The sequence below is a fragment of the Anoplopoma fimbria genome, chromosome 1 (genome assembly GCF_027596085.1).
Source record: "Anoplopoma fimbria isolate UVic2021 breed Golden Eagle Sablefish chromosome 1, Afim_UVic_2022, whole genome shotgun sequence".
NCBI classification, from domain to species: domain Eukaryota; kingdom Metazoa; phylum Chordata; class Actinopteri; order Perciformes; family Anoplopomatidae; genus Anoplopoma; species Anoplopoma fimbria.
Window position 1 is genome coordinate 5,174,987 of NC_072449.1, and position 24,884 is coordinate 5,199,870.

Consider the following 24,884-nt stretch of genomic DNA (forward strand, 5'->3'; position numbering starts at 1 on the left):
GATATCGTACACAGCTGTTAGTTGATTTGAAGGCTGTTGATTCACTTAGAAACACTAACTCTCATCTCTTTGTTACAATCAACAAGCCAAGAATCAACGGATCAGTTTATTTCCACACATATTTTTCATGAAACAGCAAAAATGGAGACTTTAACGTCAGCTGATTAGTTCTTCAGCTGATATGATTGATTGATTTCAGTGTCCCAACGTCTCCTCCTTCTTCTACAAACACACCAATCTGGGGTTACTTCGCCCTACTCTGATTTCTCCCCCCCTATCCCCAACTTCCTACGTGTTATTTACAAGACCTGGAACTTCCAGGAGTTCTGGTCCTTGTAGTCCAGACAGTCAGTGGCATTGAAATTGAGCTTCCAGGCAGCTTGGTCCTTGTAGTCTAGACAGTCGACGGCTCCGAAGCCCAGCGAGGCGGCCGTGTAGCCCTGGGAGGAGAGCGAGGCCGGGGACTGGCTGAGGGGCCCCCCCATCGAGGAGGCCGTGATGGGGCTCAGGGCGCCCCCGGTGCCCGACAGCTGAGGGTGCATGGGGGACAGGTAGGAGCTGCAGTCCAGACCCGTGAAGTAGGAGGAAGAGCCCCCGTAGCTCTGGCTGTAGGCCGGGGCCTGGGTGTAGGTCATGGGGTAGGCGGAGGCCCGCTGCATGCAGGGGGTGCCGGAGACGGACAGGGGGTCCGGCAGCGGGGAGATGGAGGCCGGGCTCCAGATGGACACCGTGGCACTGGCAGAGCTGGAGCTGGGGGTGATGGAGGTGCCCGGAGGAGGCGGCTGAGGACTGTAGGCTCCGTTGGCGGTGTTGGCACTGGCCTCGGAGTTGGCATCACGAGCCGGAGATGCCTTCTTCTTAGGGGGCCGAGGTTTGGACTGACCCGTGCTCTGCTGCTGCTGCTGGCGGCACTTTGCACGACGGTTCTTGAACCAGACCTGGAGGATGACAGGGGTGCATCAGTTAGATAATCAATAATCATCATCAAATCCAGTGCTTAAGATAGTCAAACTGCAAAAACTGGTATTGTGAGGAAACCTTTCTCATGTTTCTTTCTTTCAGCAGCCAGTAGTGATTTATATGTTACATTAAAGTGAGTTATGACATGAATTAAAGCCTAATACACAAATAAAACATATGATTATTGTTTGTAATGTCTCACCTGGACTCTGGACTCCGGCAGGTTGATCTTCAGGGCCACCTCCTCCCTCATGAAGATGTCTGGGTAGCGCGTTTTGGCGAACAGAGCCTCGAGGATGTCCAGCTGTGCGCGCGTGAAGGTGGTGCGCTCCCGACGCTGTTTACGCGGAGTGTCTAACAAGAGAAGAAGAAGAAAAAATCGTTATTATGATGATCATTATTGATATTATGCGTTTTTTTTAATGTTCGTTTTAAAAAAAAAAAATCAGCAACAAAAGGCCTATTGTGTGTTGGTTCAAACATTTAACTGTTAAATGAAACAAATATCACCATTCAACAGTTTGATAGATTGTAGCACCACATTTTAATATAAAACAGGCATTTAAATTAAATTAATTCATAACACAAGGTTGCCTATTTTAACAAGAAACGCCACAAAATATTATTAAGCTTATGAATCAAGAAAATTATTTGATTTACTTGATTATTACAAATATTAATGCACGAGAATGTAGTTTTTTATAGTATGGCCTCGATGTCTTGCAAAATAACGGATGAGGTTTAATAAATTGTAGTCTGACTATATTGGCCTCTCGTTACATTTCAGAAGAAACGCAATGTTGAGTAAAATATTATCTTTATTATCTCTTATATACTTTTTTTATTAGATCGAATAAAATAGTTTAACAGGTGTTAAGGTTTCATCCGTCATGACTCAGGCTGTTTGAATCGAAATATTCAAAGTGAACAAACGAAAAGTCACTCCAAAGTATGTATTGTGAATTTTGAATAAATGGTCTTAACTTTAATCTGCAAAAAGAAGGCCAAGCTTTGTAACACGCCTTCTGTCAGCGGTGCCAAAACTCTCCTCTCTCGATGACAGATGCTGATCGTGTACATCCAAACAACATAAGAAAGAGTTCGTTCATGACTAAACTAACAGCATCACAATGGCACAACATAAAGCACAATGTGAAATAGGTTAAGTGATAAGAGCAACAGCTTGGAGTCTATTTCGGTGTTAAGTCGGTGTGAGAAACAGGCTGCGTTTCCATTCACACACGTTTTTTTATTGTTTTTTGACTCTATAATCCGCAGAATTTATAGGTCAAGTGAACACATGTTCTGCTGGGCTGAAGAAATCAGACATCTAGTCATACTCATAAAAGCATAACCTTGCAGATATGTTTAAATAATTACATCCATGTGAATTTGTCATTTCTTTTACGCACCATTTTACTGTGAATTCTTTCAATAACTGCATTTTTTTTTCCAATTGAAACTACAATTAAAACAAAACAGCTTTTGAATTATTAAAAAATAAAAAATAAAAAATAAAAAAAAGACTTTACTTACTGGGGTATCCCACGGCTGAGTGGAGCAGATCCATGCCCGGGCCGGACAGCGTTAACCCGTTCACGGCGTAATGGGGTTGCTTAATGTAGGACATCATGCCTCCTGCTGGCTTTAAAACACTCCCTCACTACCTCACTCTCTCTCTCCTTCTCTCAGGCCGGGGGCCGGGTCTCCTAGCTAGTCTCCAGGGGGTGTCTCTCTCTCTCTCTCTCTCTCTCTCTCTCTCTCTCTCTCTCTCTCTTTTTATCTCCCTCCCTCTCTGTTTTTCTTTGGGTTGTTTGTCACTAAGTTGTTGTTTTTGTGGTTTCCTTGCTGGCCTTGTCCTTTGCTGTCTTTGTAGTCTGACTTAGTGCTGTTGAGCCAGGCACCTGTGGGTTCAGACACCTGTCGTAAAAACAAGCACCTCTGAATTGACACTGGATGTGTATTTTATGATTCCTCTTACAAGATTAGAACCAAAACTTGCAAGACTATAAATGCAGACACCACATCAGAATTGATAAAGGCTAACTAACAAAAAAAAAAAATGTAGTTTTCTCGATCCAAGTCGTGCGTAATTGTCGGATGTCTCCAGGTGACCGGTGCCAAAAAGGCAGAAGAAGGTCCACGGCCGTCTGGGTTCCGGTCTAGTGGGCTGCTGGATAAGCTGATGGGCCCCTTTGCGGTACCTGGTCCCTGAGGAGAGGATCTGGATCTGCACAGTGGACAAGTGAGGCGAGCAAGAAGAGGCTGGCTAATTAGAAGTAACTTCTTACCCAAGTAGACACCCAGAGCCCTCCCTCTCTCTCTCTCTCTCTCTCTCTCTCTCTCTATAGGCCGCCCTCATGCACACACACACACACACACACACACACACACACACACACACACACACACACACACACACACACACACACACACACACTTTGTCATTATGTATTCATGTTGGGCATGTAGTGCTAAATATGGAGGGTTTATTTGATTTGTATGTTATATTTAAATTTTGTTGAAACTTTTTCAGGCTATGATCCAGCATCTTGTATCTGACACCTGTTGATAGCCTACATATATTTAATATTCTTAAGATGTATTTGATAAATGCTATAAATGTAAAGAAAGAAAGAAATGAATTAAGAAGTGTTTGTTCTTGTTCATAAAAAAACACTTTACACGTGTAGGCCTATACCTCATTCAATCATGAAATATAAGAGTATCTTTGCGATTCTATTCCAATAAAAGGACATTTTTTTGTTTCTTATTGTTATGAACCATTTGCTAAATTGGCCTCCTACAATAATTTGGCGACCCAGGCCAGAGTGTGGAGGCCGAGGTAGAGCAGCCGAGAGGCGGAGAAGGGGGGTACACAGGCCGGATTAAAAAGCAGCACAAAGACCACGTTGTTCTGCTTTTAAATCCCCTTCTGATCCCCAACATGCTCCCTCCGGCCCATTTCTATCCGTCCATTCACTACAGTCAATAATAATAATAATATTAATCAGCATAATGTTCTGCCTTGTATCAGTGGTGAATGGTGGATTTACATAATGTGTTGCTGGATATTCTTGATGTGTAAGTTTAGAAATGTAGGGTAATAGACATTTGATATCAAACTTAGGCTTCATATCATTTGTTTTACTGGAAAATGTATCCTTTTATTTATACTTTATACTTAAAATAAAACAGGAATAGGTCATAGTTCACTAAATTAAAATGTTAAATGGTTTAATTATTTATTGAAATCATTTGAGAAAGGACACATTATACACTTTAATAAGGCTTTGGCCTATAAAACATGTTGTATTTTAGCCATACTTTTCTATAGTCATTTACATATTTCTAGGGGTAATATCGTTATTATGGTTTTATTATGATTATTTCTCTCAGATGCCTCGTTTTTCTGTGTGTGTAGGTTTGTTTCCACCCTCTGAGTCGTGTCTCCTCTCTCTCTCTCTCTCTCTCTCTGTCTCTCTCTCTCTCTCTCTCTGTTAGTCTGTCCTGTGCCATCCTCCACTGCGAGACAATTTCACAGTGTCCAAAGCCGATTCTCTGCGCTTGTTAATTGAATCGGATTTCTTATAGTTTAAAATCCACACACACACACACACACACACACACACACACACACACACACACACACACACACACACACACACACACACACACACACACACACAGACCCATGTAGCTACAGTCCAAACTGTATAAGGGGTTTATCCAGCTCTGTAAAGCCAAAGCGGAGATATAAAGACACAACACAGAGCGACAGAGAGACTTTAGCGGCGTGTTTGAACGTTTCTATATCTCCAATAAAGTGTGTCTCCACCTGCTGAGGTGAGTGTGTGTGTGTGTGTGTGTGTGTGTGTGTGTGTGTGTGTGTGTGTGTGTGTGTGTGTGTGTGTGTGTGTGTGTGTGTGTGTTTGGATACCTTCCATCTCCAGTGGACACCTCACCTGGAGATCACATCCAGGTATGCTCTGTTTGTTTGTTTGTTTGTTTGTTTGTTTGTTTGTTATTGTTTTGTTGTTGTGGCTCGAGCTAACTGTGGGGAGTCCACAAGAATGTCTCGAGACCTCCAACTAACAGAAAAGAGAGAGAGAGAGAGAGAGAGAGAGAGAAAGAGAGAGAGAGAGGAAAAAACCTGAGAGAGAGACCTCAGATATGCCTCAGTGCGCGCGACTTTGCGCGCAGCACAGACGTGCACGCGCACACGTCGCGCACCTGCTTCCTCAGACTGATGCATGTTTCAACTCCACCCATTGAGAAATGTGTTCTGCATTGAATTAAACATCTTTTCATGCACTGTAGCTACTATGTAATGAGTTCTGTGGTGTGTATATGTTGTGTATCTAAATTTGAAAAGGCTGGAATAAAAAAATAAACTTCAGTTCAATTTATTTTGTACAGCCCAAAATCACATATTTGCCTCAGAGGGCTTTACAATCTTTACACATACTGTGTGTATGTGTTTTTTAACCTTAGCTATAGGCCATAATGATGCACAGCTTTTTGTTTTAAATAGACTTTTAGGTCAGTTTTCTAAAATCAGTGGCAGCCTTTTTAGCTTTATTTAATAAGAGTCTACAAGGACAATAATACAAGAAACCTTAAGATATATAGCCCTAAAAACCTAACAAGTATTTAGCCCAATGCATTGACTACAATAAGCAAGGAGAAATCCACTTTGTTACGTTTAAATAAATAGCTTACAAGAGGCCTTTAACGATGGCGTTTGTGCACCAATTAAAAAAAAAAATGATACATGAATCTGTGGTTCTCTATATGGCTCTTAAAATATTTTACAATGTAAAATATTAAGTGGAAAAAAGGATGGGGATGTTGCTTTTCAGTAACTTTCCAATCCTTTTAAAATGAACGTGATTAATAATTAATAATAAATTTTTTGGATAGGCCCACTGTGCAAATATCAATTTAAGTTAGACTCTAAATTCCCATAGAGATATTGTAATTTCACTTTACCAAGTGGAATAAACCAGTCACACACGATACAGATTGCATAAATGATGAGTTCATTAGTTTGTCTAATCTTTAATTTATATTTTATGATCATAAATGGCTTTTCATGAGACAACTCTAACTTCATTTGTTTTGCTAGTTTTATTAATTTTTTTTTTTGTTTAGTTACAAAAGTTTAATCTTGTGGGTTTCTAAAATACACATATTTATATAAGCAAAGCCTAAGTACTGTATATATTAATGCACTTTAAGATCAAGGCTATATGTATTTTATTGTTGCTGATTGTTTGTGTGGAAATGTCTCTGTGCTGGTGGTTCGGACGCACTAGGACCCGGAGCAGACACAAATTAAGGACAACCAGCACATAAGAGGCTTAGTCCATCTAATCTATACTCCTACACACACACACACATACACACACACATACACACACACATACACACACACACACACACACACACACACACACAAACACACACACAGCATTTCATAAATATCCCATTTAGAAACAAGCACGCATACACGTCCCCAAAGGCAAACACAGCCATTGTATTTTTCATTTAGTTTTAATTTTCTCCAAACTCTTTTATTCCCCTCGTTGACCTGAACTTATTCCATCCCTCTGCTGTTGGAGAACATTCGTCCATATGCTCCGTTCTTTCTCGTCCTGTTTCATTAGCAGAGCCTGTGCTTCAAAAGAGGCCGAGAGCAAACTCTGACAATTAATGTGAAAAAAGGGAAACATGTGGAAAGTGCGTGTTCGCATAAATGTGTGTTCCCAAATGTTTCATCAGCGTGTTTTACTTTTAAATCAGCTGCTCAACCGCTCCGCCAGATTTAAAAATGAAAAAAAGGATTTTGAATTGAAATTGAAATGAAGTTCGACTCAGACGTCAACACAATCATCATTTTTGATGAAGTCTTCTGGGCCTTTTTTTTTATTAATAACAACTAGAGGCCTATGTTTTTTTTCTTCTATTGAGTTTCACAGAATTCTGAGAGTAATGAAAGGAAACTTTTCCCAGAATGCTCCTTGGTGAACCAGCCTTTTTGTTACATGCATTTGATTCCAATCTGCTGTGTGTGTGTGTGTGTGTGCGTGTGTGACATTTAGGATGGAAACATGAAAAGAGGAAAAAGCTTCTAATCGTTTGTGTGCGTGTCTCCATTATTAAATGATTATGACATGACATAAACCCAACAACCATCACGTCCCAAAAGACCCAAAACCTACACACACACACACACACACACACACACACACACACGCTTTAAATAAACACTTTTCCAGCTGTTAAGTACCTCTGACATCATGTTGTTCGATACACACACAAACACAGACACACACTGTATTTTTGTCTGTGTGTGCACACTGTGTGCTTACAGTGTTTGTGTGTATGTGTGACAGCTACACACACACACACACACACACACACACACACACACACACGCACAGAGTTCAGCCGATTTATCATAATATGCTTTATCTGAAAAGTAAGTATCTTACCTCGGGATAAAGGGAGGAAAGAGGGGTTTGTGGCCAGATTGACAGAGGAAGGGTGAACGGAGAGAACCGAGAGCTCGCTGCACCGGGGGGAACGGAGAACCGGACCTGCAGCTCAGGGGGGCCGATTGATCGCTATTGATAAGGTAACGGAGGCATTAAGGGGACGGGATGGCTGACGGAGAGGGCCACAGTGATGTGTGTGTGTGTGTGATGGAAAGGCCGAGTGAGTGACAGGAGAAAAAAAGCATGTGGTGTTTTCTGTGAGGAATCTGATAGAAGGACAAATTGTTCGTGGAGGAAACTGTGTTGAAAGTTGAGGACCGGATGGAAGGAAGAGATGAGGAGCGTGACGATAAAACAGAAAAAAAGTGGAAGAAGTGAGAGAGAGAGAGAGAGAGAGAGGCAGATGGGGAAGGGGGGGGGGGGAGGGAGGGGGAGTATGGGAGGGGCATTGGGGGAGACCTAGTCTGAGTTTTACAAAACGTCCTGCTGTGAATTCTGTCTCGATTTTGTCGTTTTATGTTCAATTATTAATTATTTTACAACACGGATTTGTTCGATTCTGTGTTTTTAAATATTTGTGACATTTCTGGGACTGTCTTTATTCTCAAATAGCTAAAAACTGCGTGTGTGCGTGCGTGTGTGTGTGTGTGTGTGTGTGTGTGTGTGTGTGTGTGTGTGTATCGAGGTCAGAGTCATTAAAGTGATGTGAGGATTACTCTGCGTGAGTCCAGACCAGACCATGTGTCTCTCTGCACAGCACTCCTCTACTCCATCTACAGACACACAAAGACATGAAGGTCCCACGCAGGTTACATTAAAGGGCCCTGCTGTTGGACCGCCATTACATACCATTAGTGTTTGTATAAGTGTATATATGTATATATGTGTGCAGGAGCATGTGTGTGTGTGTGTGTGTGTGTGTGTGTCCATTTAGTGCAGGACTTGGGTCGTCAGCAGTCAGCAGAGGGCGAAGCTAAAGATAAACTCCGGCTGTAGTCGCTTATATAATGATGAACTACATAAGTGGACCAGTTTACTTTCTATATAAAGAGTGTACATACTATATAAAGTATGCATGTATAAATATATAACCTACAGGGTTTTGTACAGACATAGACCGGTAGCGTTTGTTTAGTTTGCTAGCACTCAATTTAGCTTCTTCATTTCACATTAATAGTGTAGTGCAAATTACAGAACTAAAAACAGGTATGTTTATCATTTTTATGATCATCATTTTTTTATATGCACAAACCTTTTGACCTGTGCATTGCCAAGACTTTTTCTACCAGTTATCCTGCATGTATTGATTATGGAAGTTAGTTGAAATGACTGCAAAAAAAGTACTTTTTTATTTTTATTAAGTTAAAACCAAATTTTCCCACATTTATGCTTTTTCTTAATTAATTATAATTATTAATGTCTGTGAGAAAAAAATCAAACCCATGCCAGTGTTTTAATTAATTCATCTGTTAAATTACATGTTTTTTTTTGTTCACACTTCAAGCTTTTATCAACTCAGAGTAAAAAACATGCAGCTTTAAATTACCAGCAAACTGACCACCAACAGTGTTTGGTCAAATCCCTTTAGGGTCTTGGATCAGACAGGAGGACGATTGTTTTAAGAATAGAATAGCTCGTAGTCAGTAGATATTTCCCCGTATGAGGTGTTTTAACCAGCTGAGCACCGGATAATTAAAAACTCAAGTCACATCTTTCTCTGTTATTGTAACAAATTTCCCAGCTGCCCTTGCATCGTGTCTGTGATGATGAGTTCATCTGTAAATAATGTCTGGCCTCAGCATCTTGATCAATTTCAGACAGTGGACCCCCCGCTGCCTGCATGTGTGTGTCCTGCTGTCTTCTGCTAGTAGACAGATCTCTAATCCACCGCAGACAGCAGCAGGTGGTGTGTGTGTGTGTGCGTGTGTGCATGTGTGTGTGCGTGTGTGTGTGTGTGTGTGTGTGTGTGTGTGTTCGCTGTCATCATTTACCCCCCTCCTTGGCCGCTGTCTGGGGTTTTAGCAGGTTAACACCTGTTCATGCCCTCATACTCATACACTCGTAATTAGATGAGATGAGCAATTTCAGTTGTATTTCTTTAGCCAGTGTCATCAGTCCAAATGAAATGTTTTATTGTAATACTTATAGTGCATTAAATGTTTCTGTACATAATAAACCTCCATAAAAGAGCATGCATCAGTTTTTTACTGTAACAAAATGCAGCTCGATGGCCATTTTCAATTGCAGCAATACATCTGTATTGTTTAGCTGCTGCTAATCGTTTATTTATGAGGCTACTTTTCTTTATAGTTAAATAATTATTCAATGCTTATTAATAATACTTTGTTATTAGAATTCATAAGAAAACCATTTTTTTTATCAGGTTATAAATGAAGTCAAAACCACAGATTTAAAACAAAATAAATAGAGATTTAAAATATGAAAATGGACAGTGTTTCATAAAATAATTTAAAATGTATGGCAGTTCATGTTTTTCAGCACTTAGGCAGGTAGGTGGACAAGGTGCACACACACACACACACACACACACACACACACACACACACACACACACACACACACACACACACACACACACACACACACTGTTCAACTTGTTAAAACAAAGCTCATATGTGCATTCATGCGTGGTTTGATATGCACTTCTTTATGAAAGACTATTTGTGTGTGTGTGTGTGTGTGTGTGTGTCTGTGTGTGTGTAGCTTGGTACAGTAGCTTGACCCCCCTTACACAACCACCCACCCACACCCGCCCCCCACCTGCACCCCCACCACCCCATATGGCAGTAGACAGTAGTAATCATGGAAGTGGAGCAACAGGCCCTGAGCCTCGCTAATCCTCTGCCACACTCCGACACGTGCCACACTGGTGCATATACCCATCCTACACACACACACACACACACACACACACACACACGCACACACACATGCATGGTTATTGAAGATGCTATTAATGCACACATATATGCATACACTACATCAACAGCAGCAGACGCACACAAATAGATAGAATAGATGGAATAGTAATCATTTGTATGTGCAGTGCTGTGTAATCGAGGCCAGGTGCCCGAACAAACCCTGGATTAGCTTGCATCATTAGGAACGCTGTCAAACACATCTTGTGACTGGCAGCAACTATTTGGCATGCAGCACCCATAATGCACAATCTCTCACTCTATTATACACCTATAAGTTTGTTTTAAATTGCACACAATTAAAAAATGTCATCTTTTTTTAAAGAACCACAGCGTGCATGCTCATTTCAAACCAGAGCAGTGCAACAGCTCGTTAGAAATATCACAAAGAGTTCTTTTTTAAAAGACAAAAAGCACCTTGCACACACAAAAAAAAAAAAAAGCACATGCCCTCGCACACACAAATACGAGTCACACACGCGCCCACTTGCGACACGTACACACACACAAAACCTTTTAACTGTGACGCACAAGGAGACGGGGCCACAATGGCCCTCTTATTGTTAATTGGCCGTTTTAATCCCGAGGAATGCGTCTGATTAGGACCCGCCGGTGGGTCAGCATCTTGCTCAACACTCTCCTTCACAATGGACGGGCTGTAACAGAGATCTGGGAGCAGAGGAGCGCACACACACACTGTGGTGCACGCACAAACACACACACACACACACACACACACACACACACACACACACACACACACACACACACACACACACACACAGAGTCGGACAAAAGTGTGCACAAGTCACACAAAGACACACACGATCAAGCATTGGTACATGTGTGTGTGGACATGCGGGGGGGCCTCAGTGGCCTCACATACCCTCTGAGTTAACACACACAGATCGACCACACATGTACAACAGCACTCCCAGCATGCAACATCACTGTTAGTTAAGCTAAGGATGAACAGTCAGATGCAGAAAAGGTGATTTTTAGATGCTTTTGAGGAAACTTAAATCATATCAAACACGTTCCATTGCTTGTAAAACTGGCAAAAAATGTACAATAGTTTTGCATATTAGCTTTAGAGCCTGTTAGCATGCTAACTCGCTAAACCAGAAGCAAAGCACATTCAAAAACAAATACAAGTACATGCTACACTGCAAAGCTTTTGCATTTCAATTTGACTTTGCCCGATTAGTATTTAACTATTAGCTTAAAGGATGTATTTCCTCTTTTTTGACCCTTCTCTTGTCAGTGCCTCTTCAAAAGCTTGCAACGTTCAGACCTTTTGACGGTGAAGATTTACATAAATGCACACCAAAGTGAGCTGCGCTTTGATTTGCTTTGCTGCCCGTTAAGGGAATCCACTGATATTCCATCAAAATAGGATTCTGTGCAAAGTTCTTCGCTGACTGGGGCGCTTATATTTGTTTTGGGGTCGAGGGTTTGTGATGCTTAGTGCATGCTACAGTAGTCTGCATGCACCACAGCGTCCATTGTTCCTTATTTACTGTAGTGTGAAAACAAACTAAAAGAAATTAAAAATATTACAGCAGGAAGACATTTTTTAACAGTTATCCAGTAAATGATTGATAGAAAAAACACACAGAGAGAAAGGGATGATGGGATGTCGGACTGGTTGCAGGTAGATAGGTGGGGTCAGAGGTGACGTGGGCCACCGTGTGTGTGTGTGTGTGTACTCGTGTGTGTGCGTGTGTTCTGTAGGAGGTCCAGGCGGGCTGCATCGCTGCTGACACACTGCTGCTGGTAAATCCAGCTTAGTGTGTCTAAAACAGGCCCACGAAATCTGCCACAGGGCCCCTAATGCTAGCGCCGCTGTCACCCTCAATCACTCACACACACATAATCCCCACGCCGTGACCCAACACGCACACAATCACACACACACACACACACACACACACACAAACACACATACAGCCCGGCTACCCGATGCCCTGGGCCCATTCAGCGTGGCAGGCATACCCAGTACCAGGTGACACCAGCCACAGGGTCAATATTTCCTAACAGGGGGGGAGGGAGGGAGGGAGGGAGGGAGGAAGGGGGTGATGGCGGAGAGGAAGGAGAATGTGGGGAGTGGGAGTCAGAGGACTTTGGGGCGAGGAGGAGGTGAACAGGTGGGAGTGGTGGTCGAGGTGAAGCGAGAGCAGGTAGAGGAGCAGAAAAAAGGAAAAAATTAAATGGCTGAAAAACACTCAGGTCCGATTAATGCTGACAGAATATTGTTTTACAAAAACAACAATATGTAATCAGGAGCCAAAACGGAGAAAATAGAACTTCTACTGCAGAATTTAAAGCGTCTATAATCAAAGTGACGAACAAAAAGAGAAATATCACCCGAATCTGCAGCTTTATGGCGCTTCAGAGAAAGTTTCAGCTCATGTCCGTCCCACAACTTTACTGTTTCGTTTCACTCTCACAGCTTTCAAAGTGTCATTTTCAGAAGCGATTTTAAGCTAAAAAACTGTAAAAACTCACTGAACATTTCCTGATCAGCACCAAAATTTCAAAGAGACAGATTTAGCAACTATATAGTGGAGCATATAGCATTTCAGGACCAAAAATGTAGATAAAAGCAAGCGAATATTGGACTTACATCTATCTGGTGGACGGACAAACGACTCCAAATGACACTTTAATAATATAATAAACTTGCTTTAACATATACTCTTCTTAGTTCATTGGTTTACCATATTTTATTGCATATTGTCATATTTCTATTTTCAAATGATGTCTTTATTATTGCACATTGTGTTTGTTATTTACTGTTACGCACCAATTAATCGTACTCGGCAATAAACAGCTTCTGATTCTGATTCTAACGTTGCTGGATGTGCAAATAAACCATATATAAACTGAGAGTAGACGATATGTAAATTTCGTGTGCACAAACCTGTTTTCATTGCATTTACTTCATATGATAAATGTGGCAAAGTGTGTGCAAGACCATTTCTGTTCTTCTGAAAAAAGGGGACAAAGTTTTAGACAACCATGGACTACTGTCTGATATTTGATGTAAAAGCCTGCAACCCTGTAAGGTGCAGAGGTCAGTTGGGTCATGAATGTGGATGAGAGACAGGAAGCATCTAAGAGCCAGCTAGTGAAACATTTCACACATGTACAAGCCTCCCTACATGCACATCATGACATGTTGCACTGATTGCTGTGGCTTACATGACGATTACAGTAAACAAATCTGAACTGTCTGGTTCTCTTTTCCTGTTTTTCTTTTTGTGCTCTTTTTGCAAAGAGGATGCCTCTTGGTCCTAACTGTGATTCTCTTCTTTTGTTTTTGTGTGTTCTCCCAGGTTATCACGTGAACGCAGAGCCAGACATGAGGATGAAGATACAAACATGAGACGTGCATCTTCCAAAGCACCAGTTAGAACACAGACCTCCTTTCCAAATCTCGTTTGTGGTATTTTAAAGGCCTTTTAAGGTGTTTTGCATTTACCAATATCCCCTTTGTCTCCGTAGAAAAAGCTGAAAACAAATACAATCTGTGCATGTATTTGATTCATAGTAATGTCATCTCTCATTGGCGTTAACTGCAGTGCAACTCAAGAAACTCTTGTAAATTAGAATTAAGTTAAGAGGCAGATCAATGTAACTGAGGGCCGTCTCGCACATGTAGCTTTAAAGAGACTAGCGAGGATTTTTGATTCTCTTACGGACACAAGCCTCTCAGCCTAAATCCTAATTGTGTCTGCCAACAAACAGAGCATCCACTCTTTAACTATCACTCCTCTCTGTCCAAGAAGTGAGTGATTGTGACAGATGAGTCTTTTATTGTGAGTTATCCTACAACATTGTCCTTTTAAAATGGTGATCTATCTGCAGAATTACACCATGCATGACTATATTGTGTGTCTCACTTAGATACTAAGTGTGCAGTAATTCTTTTAAGTTTAATGCAATGAATCCTGTGCAATCTTTCAGATTTACCTCCACTATAACAAATAGGATATACAAAAAGGCTCTAATTTACATAATGCCATGCAGGTAAGTGAGAATAATAAAAGTTTTGTTGGTGTTAAATAAGGAATATTGTAATAATATTGTGTAGTTTTTTTTCATATGTCAACCCTGTAAAGGTATTTAAATTCTGTAAATCCACAGTTTTTTCCTTCAACGTGCCACCTTCTACTTTTAATAAAGTAAAAATCTGAATGATTGTCTCTCTGTTATTGTCTATATCAGTGTGTGCAAACAGAAATGCTCCGGCATTCACATTGCAGGTGACATCCGGTAATTGAACAGGACGTTGATCCGTATCCACAGGGGTATTATTGGGTCACTGTTGTGGAAACTCGGCAACAGACACACACACACACACACACACACACACACACACACACACACACACACACACACACATGCACGGAGGCACACATAACAAGATCTCATGCCAGGATTGTGTGTCCGACACACACGCAATCACCGAAGACTGGTGTATAATTGTTTCCAAGAGTCAAAATAGGTTTCCTCAAATAGAAAAGTACACTCAGAACCTCGCTGATTTCTCTTCTGTAATAGTTAGAGTTAGAGACACAACAGTGCCATCTAGTGGCCATGTGGAGTATCTCAGTGTCATCGATAGAGGGAAGAATGAACTCAATGTGGACGTGCCGTTTGAATTTCAGTGTAATCTAAATATTGCACCATTACTATCATTGCTGCTAAAATAACAGGACACAATGACATCTGTGATGTTCATCTCACTTCCTGCGAGAGTATTTGTTATTTATCCCTGTGTGATCATCAGTGAATGCACTGCTTAGCCCACGTCGACTTGTTTCCAAATCTACAATATCGTTTGTTGGAGTAACTTGTATATTTAGTGCCGTCTTTTTACACCCTCGATGAATGAACTGACCTTCTACCAGTCAACCTCAGGTAACGCTGTCACCTCACTGACGCCACCTGCTGTTCAACAAGGGGAATTTTGTTTAATCAGGATACTCGTTAAACTTTGGGAAATAAACTTGAATAGAAATAAATCTATTTTAGTAATAAAAGCTGACACCATTTATCAACTTTTAAATTTAAAGCAAAACCAGACAGTGTTTCTATTCTTCTTTTCAGTTCTATTTTATTATAACTGTTGTTTTAAAGGGGTTGACAATGAGTCTGATGGATGTTTCTTTTATTGCAAATGTGGAGAAGACAACAAGGCTGGTGTTATAAACATACAGTAAATAAGTGTGAAAAAGATTCTGTACACATCCAAACAAAACCAGCTAAAGTCATACAAAATAACTAGGATCCAGAAACATTTGTATTTCAAACATGGAGATATGTTGCAGAGTATTATGGTGGAATGTTTTGCTTGTGTTTCATGTGCTAGAAATTGAACATTGCATTATTTTTGTGTTGTTGTTTTTTTTAAAACGGCCCACTTGAAATGTCTGGTGAATGACTAGGATCAAACATTTATCAATCTTTAATAACAGAGTTGCTCCTCCAGGTGTGCATGATTAACCTTCCTGGACACACAGGTGTGCATTTTTATTTTAAGACTGTTGCTAACAGTGCTGCTAAAACGGTCCAAAAAAAAGCACACTAAAAATAAAAAACACTATGTTGGATCGTGGTCTGAAGTTTGTGAGGGCACCTTTACTCCCGCTCTGCTATGGCAACCAGGTGGGCTTCAATCTCTTCCTCCAACAGCATCCTACAGGAGAGGAGGAGGGAACGAAAAATGAAAATTGGAATAATAACCAGAAGGATTAAAACAAAGCAAGGACTGAACAGTGAAAGATGCAAAGCAGATAATAATTTAAAAAATCCTACTTCAAAGGGAATAACTTAAAAACAACCAAAAATAATTTGTCTGCATTTTAATAACACTAAATATTCGATCCATATCATCTTTCCACCTGTTTTCTGCGCTGTCTTCTTACAATAGGATAAGTTGTGCATGTCCATAATGACATCTCTATAATTATGTCTAATGACTTTCTTACATAATGCTATTACTGACATTAATGCTTTTCTATAACCTATGAAAGAATTATCCATTTTCATGCTCTGTTTGAGTATAACCTTCTGACTTTGTATGGCTTATTAATACATTTTTTATATCACATTTTGGGTGATTATTTATGTTGTTTTTATTTTTTATTTTGTTAAATGTTTTTTTAAATGTGTTAAGGACCCCCTGGTAAACGAGATGGTACATTTCAAGGGGTATTACTAATAATACATTTCCTAACAGATAATGCACTCTACTTGTTTTTCCAGTCATGGTGTTCATCATATCAGAGTAAATCCATTATACAACTCCTGGCTATTTGATACAATTACAAAGTCTTATCTTAAAGGGCCAGTGTGTAGGATTTGGCTGCATTTAATGGTGAGGTTGCAGATTGCAACTAACAGAAACTTCTCCAGCGTGCCAACAGTGTAGGAGAACTACAGTGGCCGACGCAAAAACATGAATTCTATCTACAGCCAGTGTTTGGTTTGTCCATTCTGGCTCATTACTAGCCAGATACCAAAAACACAACAATTCTTATTTTCAGGTGATTGTACACAACAAAACATTTGTATTATATTATATTCCATTTCTGTCGACAGACCCCCCTAAATGCTTCACACTGTACCTTTAAATAAATACACAGTAGGTCTCAGTGAAGTTACCTGAACTTAGGTTTCTCCTTGGTGACCACACCAATCTCCAGCTCACTGGCCTTGAAGTCCAAGGACAGGACAGAGGACAGACATGTTATAGCCATCTGGAAAGAAGGAAAATGTAAGTTGATATAGTATACTCAAACACGTAGAAGCCTCAGAAACACTCAGTTTAACGAGGTGTCACTCTACCTGTACGGCCCTGTCGTGGGTCAGCTCTGGCTTTTTCTTCAGTTTCTTCTCCAGGTAGCTGTTGGCCTCCGTCTGCTTGGCCCCGACTGCTGTGGCTCTGAAGCCACAGTAGTAACCTGCGGGGTCACACTTATACAGGACAGGACCCTGCTGGGGGTCGATGGCCGCCATGATCATACCTGCAGAGAGCGGAAGAGGAGGATGAAAGAAGGCGAGTGAAAGAAATTCACATAATTTTAAGGAAGACGTCTCTTGGATTATGAGAATTTACTGTATATTCAGACATTTTTCAATGATCCCTTGCAAGCTCTTACACTCAAATGGGATTATATATTAAAGGTAACTGCACATTTAAATATGCTTTTTATGATATAAACTAAATATATATCACTGTACCATGATTAAACAGGTTAATGCTCGTGTTAATGTGGACATTTTTCACCAAATATATAAAAATCTGCATTTTATGGTTGAAAATGGCAAAAAATGTTGGGTACTTTTTTAAATCAGCATTACATTACATTACAGTCATTTAGCAGACGCTTTTATCCAAAGCGACTTACAGGAAGTGTAATTATTCAAGTCTATTCTCAGAAAGAATCAACGGTTTAGAACTAATCTACGTCATGAAATAATAATAATAATAATAATGTATTAATATATATTGCTATTTTCCAAGCTTATTCAGCCAGCTGTCATCATGTTTGTTGAAGCTGACAGCGATTGAAGTGGCTTTGGTTTGATCTCTCAGCCCCTTGACCACTTTTTTGCTTTATTTAAATAGCACAGTGGATAGACTTGTGAGATTTTGGGAGGGAACAATCATAACAATGAATTCAGAGCAGCCGCTATCACGGTGAGGCAAGATATTGATGGAAATGTTCAGTAGAAAACTGGAACAGATGTACTGGGTATTTCCCACCTGTGACTATATGAACGATTGTATTGCTGATAAAAAAAAATTGGACTGAACTAAAAAGAGTGAGTTCAGGACAAAGAGCAGTATGAAGAGGCAAAAATCAAGACCCCCAACTCACAGCAGCCAAGAGGCCTCATTTCGGCGTTTTGTGTGTAGACCTGGGAGATTTCCGCCAACCTGCGACACAACATGTCTGCCATGATGTCATAACCAAACTTATATTTCCACTCTCCTGCTTCCGCTCGAGCCCGGTGAACCTGGGAGCGACTGTCCCCTGCAGAAAACCGAAGAGGAGGCATCAGTGTCCGTTTGATTAATATTAAATGATCTTCCAGACATAATCACCGTAAACAATCAAAAATGTCACCAAGACTAATGCCCCATAAACTGTATATTACACTATGTCTACCATTTGTTAAGCATCCTAATTTAAGGAATTTGATTGATTGATTGATTGATTCTGATGTGAAATGAAACTTAATCATGGTCAAATTTGTTCATGATCATTATATCAAAGTATTACAGCTACTTGAACAGTGATACATACCGCCGTGCCCAGTCATCACACAGCCAATGCGAGGGGTGAGTTTGAACACGTTGGTCACAGTGGAAGAGTCCAGCAGCTTGTCCTGCAGTCAGTGAAAAGACAGAGTGTCACATCCAACTTCATAATAAAATAACATTATGCCAAAATGTCTCAATGTACTGTTGGATGTGAAAATATTGATGCTGCATTTACATAAAAAAAACATATTATGATCAGATAGGACTATCCCTGAATATGATTTCTAGACATTGAAATTGACAGTGAATGGACAAAAGACAACTTTTACTTTGTCCTGCCAAAATAAAAGTAGTCTCTGGCTTGGTAATGTGAGAACTGGCATTTGTTTTTACGGCAGCGTCTTGTTCTTTTACTTCACTGTCAAGTCAGCAACAAGCTGGAGTCACGACTCCTGTGAGGCTTCGCTGCTTAGCTTGAACTCCGATCATCATCATCCAAGTGTGTGAGTGTGTGTGTGTGTGTGTGTGTGTGTGTGTGTGTGTGTGTGTGTGTGTGTGTGTGTGTGTGTGTGTGTGTGTAATATCTCACAGGTATTTTCTTCTGTGTGATCACCACAACACTGTCTGTCCCCCGGATCCCAACAGATGTCAACCCACTCTGGGAGATGGCTTTGAAGGCATACTCTGCGTGACAGCACATGTGACACATTGAATGAAAAAATGAAAAATAGAATAGAAGGTTTTTAATGTAACAGTGCAGGATTAGATATCCAGTTCATCAGAGGAGAACTGCATGTTTTATCCCTCTCCCCAAAAAAACTCATTAGCGTTAAGTACACTTGAAGAACAAGGTAACCACGACAACTAATGAACAAAACAGAATTTAACATACTTTAATCTGTTAAATCATATGCAAAGTTGAGTTTTACTTTAAAATGGCGTAGTGTAGGGTATTAAAAATTAACAAAAAAATAAACGTAGTAATCGAGAACACCCGAGTTTCTCAACTGCCATTTTGTTCTAAAGCTTTCGAGTTGGGGATTTTGGCCGCCGCCATCTTGGTTTCTGCAACCGGAAATTATATGGGATGATGGACCAAGACGCAGGAATAAGATATTTTAAGGCAACCAAAGCGGTTACAATTAACTTTTAAAATAATAAAAAAAACACAGAAAGGCCTTTCAATCACTTCTTTATCGTCTATTTTAATCTAAATGGAACCAAAATGTAATAAATGACCATCATGCTGTGTTGAAGACGAGTTGAAATGAGCGGTTGAACCCTTAAACTCTTGTTTTAGATGTTTACAGTGAGAAGTAGGGACCTTTTCTACTAAAGCGGATAGATAGAGCATCTTTTTTAATTAACCAACTAACTAACTAACCAACTGTTAATTATGTTTAATAATGTCACATATATGCTTCTTTTCTTTTCTTCTTTTGTTGGTTTTATTGATTGGCTTCACCGATCAGTCCCTAGGTTTAAACTAAATATATAAAAAAAAAGAATAATTGGATGCAAATGTTGATTGGTTAATAACTTTCTCTTCATTAGCATATGCTTTGTTGTCAGCAGCCTATAAGTAACAGTAACATTAACTATTGTTTGTAATAATATAGACAGTGCCAAGTGCAATCAGACTCTCTTACCGACTTGGTAGAGGCGGCCCTCCGGGGAGAATATGGTGATGTGTCGGTCGAAACCTGCGTTTGTTCCTCTGGACATTTTCTTTTCCTTTCTTCTCCTGGTGATGACCTCAGATGAACTTCACACTTCTATCCTCCTGAATAATCAGATTTTTGTTGTATTTTAGAAGGTGAGTTGATAAGAAAACAGCATGCTTTAGCAGCTACTGCACAATAATGGAGTTACTTCCCAGAGAGAAGTTTTACTTTCACTTTCACTTATAGTTCACAAAGGTAGGGGGTGGGGGGTGCGGCCTTACTATTATTGGATGGCTGAAATAAGGAAGTCAAGTGACTTTACCAGTTAGACTGGGCCTCTCTACCTCCCTCCCTCCCTCCCTCTCTCTCTCTTCCACCTGTGGAACTGGAAACGTCTTGGAAGACACTCAAATGGTGTATAAATATTAGGGGTTGGGGAGGGTTGAATGGAGAACAGCCAGACACCGACACCACACATCCCTCTCTCTCTCTCTCTCTCTCTCTGTCCGTCACACACACTCAAATGTCGGGCCGCAGAGTTGGCTTCTGTCTCAGCGATAAGAAACGCAGGAGGATGGATCTGGAGGCCTTTGCTGTCTACTGTGAGTAAGTTGAAGGCCGATTTTTGACTTTTTAATTCAATTAGAGCTGATTGTCTGTCTGGTAAAAAGTGAATGGAGTCTCATAGTGGGGCCCCTGAATAGATATCCATAGCAAAATAATAAATATATTGATTTATTTGAAGTTTACACAGTAGAGTATTGTTGTACTTACAGCCTCACTATAATCTAGTGCAAACAGTTGTGCAATTCTTTATCAACATGAATGATTGATTAGCTTTATTGCTTCAGGACAATCCTCATTTATTGCCAACCCTGTTCAGGTACTCCTGTGTCTATTACAATATAAACATTTAAGTGGGTTTTTTTTTTATTTCTTGCAGGGGCCGTGGGGTGGAGTTGGTGGAGGTAGGTGTTTTTTCTTCTCTACATATACATGGAATCAATATAATGTTAAAGATTTATAATACAGGCATGATTAAAGGTCAAGTGTTTGGTGGGAAATGAGAAAGAGGAACTGTTAATCCTGTTGGTGTGTGTCTTTGTGAATAAGTTTGTGTTCACATGTCTCTGTGTGCACGTGAAGACGGCTGGGTGTCTGTCCCATGATTTTCTTTGACTAGATTCCAGAACACACACACACACACACACACACACACACACACACACACACACACACACACACACACACACACACACAAATGCAAATACTTTTATTGTAGAGGTTAAACAGTATAGTATTACAGTAGCAGCAGTAGATTGGGAACACTGTGCACCCTCATACACACACACACACACACACACACACACACACACACACACACACACACACACACACACACACACACACACACGTCATGTACAGATGTCCCCAACTTTAGTAATCCATGTCACCGCCACCTGCAGCCCCCCCCTCCTACAATCTGTTTGGGGCAGAACTGTGAACAATGGCTGCCTGGTTATAACTGCTGATACATTTCATTACACGTGAATATCTGCACAGGAGCATGAGAGACTTTTACAAACAAGCAGGCACAAATATTGGCGAAAAATAGTCAAATGAAGTCAATTTTGTAATGGGATCGCTACAGCCGGGGGAAACCCTTTTGCCGGACCACACCCATCTTTGAACTTTCCCTTTATTTTGATCTCAAGTACGCACTTAAAGTTTCATGATTGCACCATGCAAGGTTGTGACACTCCTGCAACAGTCACAGAGCTACATAGTCCTGATGACACACACACACACACATAGACTCACAAGGTGAAAACAACGCCATCCACACGACTTTTAAACTCGTCTTAGGTGAAAGTCTTTAAAAATGTTTCCATGGTGACCTAAACTGAAATGAGAAACACACTATTCAAGTACTTATACAAGAAGATAACATAAACAGGGTCTTTAAATTAAAATTCCTTAAGTTTCCTAGAGGTTTATGCTGAAATCATTCATGTATTCAAGGTTTCAAGGATCATTTTTTTTGTCATTATGCAACACAGGGATGCAGAACGAAATTTGGTTGTGGCCCATTTGTAACACAACAAAAACAGGACAAACAAGATAAACAAAAATAGTACTACATTACTGGAATGTAAAAAGCAGCAACAATAACAATTCTCAGGGCAGGTAATATGGCCGACATGAGGAGAACATTGTCCATCAACTTGAGCACCATGCATCATGATGTGAACACAGAGTCCACCTCCTCTTGTCCCGTCTGCCCGTCAAGAGCAGCTTGATCTGGGATGAATGATGGAGCCAACAGTCACCGACTTCCCGCTGCTTTTATCTGTATTATTTTTCTGCGAGTAGCCTGTGGAGTAGCCTTAGGTCGTAGCTTGGTGAGCTCATCTTGTGACTCTCCTCCTTTTTCTCCCTTGACCAGTTTGGTGGTGTTTGGTTTGGCAGGTCTGGCTGGTTGGTCGAACGTGGGCGGTGATCGTCTCAAAGTCCACTTCACTTAACCCCTAGCTTCCTTTTCAGATGACTGAAGGAGGAATGTATTCCGTCATATGCCATTAGTGATAAACACAAAACCAATAAGGTACATACAGTAGACATATAGCTCCCAGAACAAACCTTGACTCATTAAGCACAGGTGTAATTAATAATAATCATGCTGCTCTTAATACCAGCCACAGGGCCCTGCTGTGGAATGAAGCTATAATCAGTGTTAGTAGTTACACCTGCTTTTCTTGTTATGACTCGTCTGTAATGCCAGAGGCCAGTGTTTCCTTTGTTTTATAGTACAGACAAAGAGTCAAGAGTCCTAATTATAGAATATTACATTACATTACATTACAGTCATTTAGCAGACGCTTTTATCCAAAGCGACTTACAATCAGTAGTATATTACATATCATTCACCCATTCACACACTGATGACAGGCTACCATGCAAGGTGCCACCATCAGACTCTAACTAACATTCATCATCCAGTCCACACCGATGGCAAGCCTTCAGGAGCAACTTGGGGTTAAGTGTCTTGCCGAAGCCGGGTATCGAACCACCGACCCTCTGATTGGAGAACTACCTTGCTCTCCACTACACCACAGCCGCCCCATATTCTTTGACTTTTTTCTAAACGTTAGAAAATGTATAATTTCTACATTGGAAGAAAGAACCTTATATTAAGTTTGCTATTTGAAATGATGCAGAAGCATATAATCTATTATATATATACAGTACCAGTCAAAAGTTTGGACACACCTTCTCATTCAATGGTTTTTGTTTATTTTTATTTTATTCTACATTGTAGATTAATATTGAAGACATCCAAACTATGAAGGAACACATATGGAATTATGTGGTAAACAAACAAATGCTCAACAAACCAGAATATGTTTTATATTTTACATTCTTCAAAGTAGTTGAATGAGAAGGTGTGTCCAAACGTTTGACTGGTACTGTACGTTATTTTCATACATTTTCCAAACATCATCCAAATTGAAGCAATATCAAAAGTATCTTGGGGCATATTCTAGTTAGATAGATCCAGTTTGTAGGATGTAAAATTGTTTTTTTCGTCCTTCAGATCGACCTCACTCAGCCACTGGTGCACCAGGGCCCCTTCGACATCATCGTCCACAAGCTGTCTGATATCATCATGGAGGCGGAGCACGACAGCCAATCCCAGCAGCTCCTCGCCAACTTCCAGGTAAGGATGCGTTTTTAGTTTTTTTTGCTTTTCTCACACTGATACCTTTTTGAGAGGGTTTTTTATGCAGCTACATGCTTGTAATTGAGCAGTTTATCAGTCATTCATGCTGGAAAAAGGTTGATTTAACAGTCCGTCTTTTACATTTCAGAGCTATGTGTCGACTCATCCCGACACAGTTCTTCTGGACCCGCTGCCCGCCATGGCCCGGCTACTAGACCGCTTTGCCTCTTACCAGCTCATGAACAATCTGCACAATTCACTCCGAGGTGAAGTGCAGCTTCATGGTGTATATTGTAGTTTTTCTGCTTTGCTTGTAGATATTTATTAACATCTTGCCTCCCCTGTCCAACAGACTGGCGCATCTGCAGTCCTGCTTATCTAGAGATCCACAGCTCCAGTGACCTGCCTTTGCTGAACAACAGCCTAAGCTTTCCTCTCGGTCAAGTCTCTCTCTATCTGCCTTTCACTTCCTTACTTATTGAGTTCTTATATGTTCAATTGAATAACTTAAGAACGTTAAAATTAACTGTGAAGTATCCACCTCTCAGCTTCCTTCCGTCTGCAAGTGAAGGCTAAAAGCATACTAACGTATTCGTCGGATTATTTAAGAGTAGCATCCTTCTTTCCTTTTGTTTCAACCTCTTAAAGTATGGCATAACCAACAGTCACTTTCTCTTTATCTCCCCAGTTTGTAAAACCAGAGTGGCCCACGGCTCCCTGTCCCATGAGGTGAGTGGGGTTTGCTTGAACATTGTACCTCATGGGTTGTTTTTCTTTGCCCCCATGTTCATTTTTAATGTCTGTGCATTTATCCTTGTGGGT

General features: G+C 40.5%; 3 protein-coding genes across 3 annotated transcripts in view; 1 reads left to right on the forward strand and 2 right to left on the reverse strand.

Moving 5' to 3' along the window:
* Positions 1-299: 299 nt before the first annotated feature.
* LOC129094078 (homeobox protein otx5-A-like) lies at positions 300-2,635 on the reverse strand. Its single transcript, XM_054602098.1, has 3 exons — positions 2,497-2,635; positions 1,163-1,314; positions 300-938 (listed from the first exon to the last, which is right to left on the reverse strand). Exons 1-3 carry the CDS (start codon positions 2,591-2,593, stop codon positions 300-302), a joined length of 888 nt encoding a protein of 295 aa, XP_054458073.1. The 5' UTR covers positions 2,594-2,635.
* Positions 2,636-15,511: 12,876 nt separating this feature from the next.
* LOC129090953 (proteasome subunit alpha type-6-like) lies at positions 15,512-20,571 on the reverse strand. The gene is made up of 7 exons (XM_054598353.1): positions 20,327-20,571; positions 19,267-19,361; positions 18,721-18,802; positions 18,292-18,447; positions 17,255-17,433; positions 17,072-17,166; positions 15,512-16,103 (listed from the first exon to the last, which is right to left on the reverse strand). Exons 1-7 carry the CDS (start codon positions 20,400-20,402, stop codon positions 16,046-16,048), a joined length of 741 nt encoding a protein of 246 aa, XP_054454328.1. The 5' UTR covers positions 20,403-20,571; the 3' UTR covers positions 15,512-16,045.
* A 140-nt stretch (positions 20,572-20,711) lies between these two features.
* Positions 20,712-24,884, forward strand: part of LOC129091902 (inositol-tetrakisphosphate 1-kinase-like) — a gene marked incomplete in the record, with an annotated part of 7,910 nt that continues 3,737 nt past the window's right edge. Inside the window, 6 exon segments of the mRNA XM_054599588.1 lie at positions 20,712-20,947; positions 21,285-21,309; positions 23,937-24,059; positions 24,211-24,328; positions 24,415-24,501; positions 24,751-24,791. Coding sequence (XP_054455563.1) covers positions 20,865-20,947; positions 21,285-21,309; positions 23,937-24,059; positions 24,211-24,328; positions 24,415-24,501; positions 24,751-24,791 — 477 coding nt within the window.

Excerpts from the sequence above, each read along its gene's own strand:
- LOC129094078 (XM_054602098.1), bottom strand. The coding sequence starts at position 2,593 with ATGATGTCCTACATTAAGCAACCCCATTACGCCGTGAACGGGTTAACG. Across the intron at positions 1,315-2,496 it reads CTCAGCCGTGGGATACCCCA|ACACTCCGCGTAAACAGCGT; the intron begins GTAAGTAAAGTC and ends TTCTCTTGTTAG. Across the intron at positions 939-1,162 it reads TGCCGGAGTCCAGAGTCCAG|GTCTGGTTCAAGAACCGTCG; the intron begins GTGAGACATTAC and ends GTCATCCTCCAG.
- LOC129090953 (XM_054598353.1), bottom strand. The coding sequence starts at position 20,402 with ATGTCCAGAGGAACAAACGCAGGTTTCGACCGACACATCACCATATTC. Across the intron at positions 18,448-18,720 it reads TGTGATGACTGGGCACGGCG|GGGACAGTCGCTCCCAGGTT; the intron begins GTATGTATCACT and ends GGTTTTCTGCAG. Across the intron at positions 16,104-17,071 it reads AAGGAGAAACCTAAGTTCAG|GATGCTGTTGGAGGAAGAGA; the intron begins GTAACTTCACTG and ends CCTCTCCTGTAG.